Here is a 6028-nt window from a genome sequence, read left to right on the forward strand (position 1 = left end):
TTCAACTGTATGCATGAAGAGGTGACCATATTGATCATAGAACTGTCCACATAAAACAGGTGTGACAGATGTTTTAGAGTTGTCATAAGAAGAGGAAGAGTATGAATCATACAGCAATAGTCCCCTTGCATATGTTCTGTATAAGGTTAGTATTGTGTGGTTCAAATGATCTATAAAATTACCTCTCTTATTCTGGAGCAATCATTATATACAAGTATAAGCACCATTCTTTAAATTGCCCATTCTTTTCATGCACATGTTTAACTTTGAAGATGACATTAGGTTTGATAACCAGTGGTAACAATTCATTTTATTCAACTGACGTATTTAATAACAATGGATTTTAAATTTTAGAAGAAATAGGAAGAAATTAAGTCTGAATCATTGACCTTTTTTAGGATTTAGTGCATTTCCACAGAGGGTCCAAAACTTGATGTGTTTGACTCCACAGCTAACCAACAAATTCTCTTGATATGGGTTAAACTGAATGTCAAATATCTACAGAAAGAAACAAGAGAAGACTGAAGGAAAGACTGCAAAGCAGCAACTTATGTTTGACTAATAATTATTAATGCAACAATCAAAACTTACAAAAAGACATGTGGGGCCAAAAAGCCAATGCAGAATTTGTTGTCTATACAAGTTCAATAAAATAAATATTGTGAAGTAACGATGTCCCTGTTGAGTAGACTGTTTAAAATAATTAACACTGCTCAAAACTACTCACTCGATCAGTGTGTCCCCTCACTGTAGCCAACACACGTCCCTTTTTCCAATCCCACACTGCTATCAGATGATAGTCCTCCAGACCCACAGACACAAGCAGCTGAAAATGTTACAAACAGCATTACAATCAGTTTGTAAGTACAAGGAGTCTTGCCAATGGTCCTTCAAAAAAAGGTTTGATGTGAGTTAAACAGCTCTATCACATACATGTACATTACGTAGATGTGGTAAGGCCAACATAATGGCAAATGGCTTCAATTTACTAAGTGGTGCATGGAGATGGACACTACGTCTGCACAAGAGTTAGTTCAGTGCCGTAAGAGGGGGTGGTTCATCCTCATATCCAAGGAACTTACAGAAGGTCCCTATTTTAGGTGCTCAGATTTATGGCTCACTCACAAAAATTGACACAAACCTCCTCCTTTTTCTCATGGAAATTATGCTTAAAAAATACTAGTTTGCATAAGAATGCCATGATTTAATAAATGCTAATAAAGCAGGAATGGTTGTATCAAAATGAAGTCAACTACAGCCTTGTTTCCATTTGTAACTGTAAATGGCTTATTCTAGGCGAAAAAGAATTCATCGTCTCACTTACAGTACAGACCTCAAACTCAGTTAGAGAGATAATTATGTGGCAGTACACATGCATGGACCGACATGAATGGACGAAGTTTGTTACATCATAGCAGCCCAAGGAAGAAATGTGTGAGTGATAAGGAATTCTTCCCTAGGAGAAAGTCAGAGGCTCCACATCTTAAATTATGCACAAAGAAAACAAGGTTTGCAAGACAAGGAGAAATAACGACAAGCAGGCCACAGAGTAGAAAATGGCCCACCAGACTATAACTAACCACAGAGATTATACTAACTGAGAGATACCAATATTTTCATGTTATAATAATTATTATAATTACAGTTCATACCAGTTTATCTGATAAAAATTAAATGTATAAAATTGTGGTAGTAATTTCAAAGCTATTGTATCCAATTTAGTTTCCAAATGCAGGAATGCAAACAATACCTATTTTTAGCAGTTATCAATAAGGCAGTTGTGTGGTTTACCTGCATGTCACAGCAAAGCTTACCGTGCCGGAACTGTTGAATGCCAAGCATGTGACTCCCCTTTGGTGGGTGTCTTTCATGATTGATACAGTCTGACATGACCGTGTGTCCCAGACACAGATGTATGGATCTTTGCCAACTTGTCCAGTTGCTACCAACTGTTTATCTGGGTGTAAGGCTAAACTATATAAAAGGATAAGAATGCCACATCAGTCTAGTTTATTTCAAGAAAACCTTTTTTTCTTTCAATGAAGAATCAATTGTAGTATAAATTTAGGGAACGCGTCCAAATATCGGCATCGGGTCACGCCGATGCCGATCAATCGGGTGCCGATTTTTTCCGATTCCGTTTTCAGTCGGTACCGATATTATCGGTACCGATTGAAACGGAATCGGCACCGTTCAAAATTCTTCATCGGGCCAATTAACAGAATTCATCAAATCTTGACTTATATCTGTCAGCGTTTGTCAAAGGGTTGAAATCGTCGGTCACGCTACGTTACTGACAAAAATTATATAGGGCAATGTTTATGTCAACAAAAGCAAAGCGTGAATGATTGAGTTTTCAATGCACAAACAGGCAGGGTAAGACCAAGTGTTTATCGCCGTATTGTATCTTGTCTTTGTGAAATGTGTATTGTTTCAAAAAAAATTAGCGACAAATGCCTTCATCGAAGAGTTCTTTTGGAAGACAATACCAGACAAGATGAAGAATTTTTGTATCGAGCATCTTTAAGCGAAAGATAGCGCGCTGAATGCATTTACGACCTTAGAATCCAAAACGCGTGATTGAAGAATCCTTGCTGGAGGAATTTTAAAATCGTTTAGCCAAGAAAATAGGGGACAGAATACTGTCAGATCAGGCATTCATGACATTGCGTGTACAGGAGCGAAGTTGAACCGGCTAGAATCAGGCAAGTTGTTTATTTGCTTGTAAACTTCTCTCGTCGAGTCAAACTCACTGGATCTTTCATTGTTACGTTGATTGCACATTCCGTTGACGCTCCAAATTTTTTAAAAGAAACAACTAATTTTTCGCTCTTTTCTAAGACGAGATAAAACAAAGCTTTCTATAAAATGTATTAACTCGAGTTAAAGAAAGGAAAGAAAACTGCTTTTAACGATCCGGCTTGCGACGTGCGATACGTATTGGATACGTAGGCAGAAGCAACTTGAAAACGCCGTTCCCTATATTTTCAGCTCATCAGAAGTGAATTGAATTATGATAAACTTTTAATTACAAGTGAAACAAAATACAAAATACAAAACTAGCTTGAAAGCAATGTTTACAAGTTATAGTTATACAGGTGACAACTACAAGATTGAATAAGCTTTGTAAATAAACAGCAAGTTAGTACACTTATTTTATATATAATCTATTATAAGAATGTTGTTTTACCGGCCTACGCTGAATATTCTTATTGTTCTGTCGGTTTTCAGTTTGGCCGCTAGGCAGTCACGAATTTTTATGAGAGGTTTCGAAATATGCCTCGCTCTACATTTTGTTTGAACAGCGTGGAAAAGTTTGTAAGCAATTACCGATCGGCTGACAGAAAACAAATCGTCGAACAACCTTGTAGACATCTTCGAACCAACTTATAAGGCGAAAAAACATCTACTGAAGTATTGTTATAATTATTTTACTATTGAGAACAAAGCAAGTTTTAAAGACTGTTTTGTTGAGTGAAATGACTCTTTCATTATTTGGTTTCGTGACATGTTTGCAGAATCACATATCCTTATCAGATGAATGTGATACCCCATTATCCACATCGGAATGTTTCTGGCTCCGATTGAATCGGCAAAGTTTTTATCATTATCGGAAACGGCAACTAGTGCCTACAGATAGGTACCGATTCCGATCAATCGGAAAATTAATCGGGTCCGTTTCCCATGATCGGGTTGCCTACCGATATTTGGACGCGTTCCCTTAGCCAAGGTCAAAAGAGAAGCTCTTGTGGGATCTTTCAGCTGAATCCCTCCTAAACAAAATGGAAGTTAGCCTGCCCCCAGGGGAGGACTCCAGATTTTAAGTAGAGATTTTTTGGGGTATTCAAAACAATCTGAACAATCTTGATAGTTCCTGCGTATCCTGGCCGCATAGTTTAGAGTTGTCATTCTCCATAATGTTACTGTTGTAACAGAATATGTTCTTGGGTGTCTTGAGAGATGGAGAAATGAATAAACAAACACAAACATTCCATTACTTATGTTTCTATTTTTTGTGTTATATCTCATTTAATGTTTTCTGGAAATTTTATAGCTAGGAAATTCCGCATGGGATTTTTTGGTTTTGTTTGAAGTCCTGAGGATTTTTTCGGGTTTTGATTTTTGCCCCTAATTCGATCACTTGAAATTCGAAGTACCACCCCCCACCCCCTAGGAGCCTGCTACCAGCTGAAAGCCAATAATTGTTTGGTCAGCGAAAACCTTTAAAAAAACATGTCACCTCAATGAATTGGACACCTGAGCCTGCAATACAGTCATGTGACACTGGTCAGTGGACACTCTTTTTTATAGCTGTCAATATTGACCATAACATGGATCCCAAATATTAAGTTTAACTTACTAGATATACCGTAAAATTGCGAAAATAAGCCCCTCCATGTATAAGCCCCTCCAAATATAAGCCCCCCAAAATCGTAACGCAAAAACCCTCGGTTAAATCGCCCCTCCGAATATAAGCCTCCTGGGGGCTTGGACTTGGAATTTGCCCTCGAATACCAAGTAAAACAAAGCAAAAATGGTTAATTTCCTTCCCACTACAAGCTAGCCCAGATGATTTTGAAACGCAAATTTCCCTCCATACATAAGCCCCTCAAAAAGGGCCTTTGAAAAATATAAGCCCCAGGGCTTATTTTTTGAATTTTACGGTATAACGTGGACTCCAAGGTTGTTTACTGTTTACAATTTTTTTTGGAACCATTTACAAGGATGTTTACCATTTCCGGTTGGAAAGCAAGTGGAAGCTGACTTTTGGAGTCATTCTAGCAGAAAACTTCTGGGAGCAATGGAACTTCTGAAAAGGTAGTCCTGTTTTTCTGAACAGAATATTCCAAGTGGAAATTGATGTTCCATTTCTAGCTTAAAAGCCATCTTTGATGACAGTTTCAGACCTTCGCAGTTGTTTTTCATGAAATAGAACTGATTTGGGATCTTGTGTAATTTGTGCACCCCTAGGCCAAGTATTGGTTGACACTATCGGCCGATACACAATCAACATGTCAGCCAATATGTCTGCCAACTCTCGGTTGCCATATCAGTTGCCATATCGATCGACATATCAGCCGAATCCTGGTTGATCTCTCGGCCAACATGTCGACCAACAAATTAGCTGATGGTGTTGGTCAGTATGTTGACAGATGGTCGGCCAACATATCGATCGATGGGCTACCGACATTCAGGCAATACTTCACTGCTACTTAGTCGATGGTACATTTTTTGTCTTCTCAAATTTTTGTTGTTACATTGTCCATGCAGCAATTTCTAAGGGGCTTTGGTGGCTTTTACCAGTCTTGACTATAAATGTGCAAGTATAATTTCAAGTGTGCGCAGTTTTTTTGGGGAAAAAAATAGGGACCACTATGGCATCACCTTTGAAAAGTACTCAAAAACAATCTAACATTATAACACACGGCAGAAATCCAACAAGTTCACATGGCAAGACTGACATGGAATGAGACAAACAACAGAGCAGAAACTATTTTCAAACTCCTGAACCACGATATCTCATGTGTAACACTGAAACCCAGCTCCCCTATTCTGATTTTAAAGCACATATTATATTACACAAGTGATAGCCTCTCATTATTCAGAGGTATTGCCTCCAAAATACATATTTTCGTGCACAACAATAGCTAGCATTTTTGCATATGTCAAGTGCATTGTTAGTTACTGCTGTTCACGTGAAAATGAAACCTTGAGACAATACCCCCGAATAATCAGAGACTCTCACTTGTAAAGACAAAATTTCTGACAAAATATTAGCGAATTGAAGCGCTTATTTTACTACCTTACAATATATCAATAATCTTGAAACTAAGAGGTCATATAAAAGGATGGTTTATCTCAAGACTCTTAAATTTTTTTAAAAATTTATCGAGCGCTTTAAAAATTATTCGCTAATTTGTTAAAGTAGACCGAAATGTTTACATATTTCTAATAAGAGCGCCCCGATACATGCTAATCAAATCCTTCTTTCTAGCAATCGGCTGGAGGTATCTCAATGATCTTTCAC

General features: G+C 37.7%; 1 protein-coding gene across 1 annotated transcript in view; it reads right to left on the reverse strand.

Moving 5' to 3' along the window:
* LOC140942505 (echinoderm microtubule-associated protein-like 6) overlaps positions 1-6028 on the reverse strand; it is a 49629-nt gene that overhangs the window by 36009 nt on the left and 7592 nt on the right. The window contains exons 2-4 of the mRNA XM_073391418.1: positions 1815-1974; positions 728-826; positions 390-498 (exon numbers count right to left, since the gene is read on the reverse strand). Coding sequence (XP_073247519.1) covers positions 390-498; positions 728-826; positions 1815-1974 — 368 coding nt within the window. The remainder of the gene's footprint in view (positions 1-389; positions 499-727; positions 827-1814; positions 1975-6028) is intronic.

This window comes from Porites lutea, chromosome 7 (assembly GCF_958299795.1).
Source record: "Porites lutea chromosome 7, jaPorLute2.1, whole genome shotgun sequence".
NCBI classification, from domain to species: Eukaryota; Metazoa; Cnidaria; class Anthozoa; order Scleractinia; family Poritidae; genus Porites; species Porites lutea.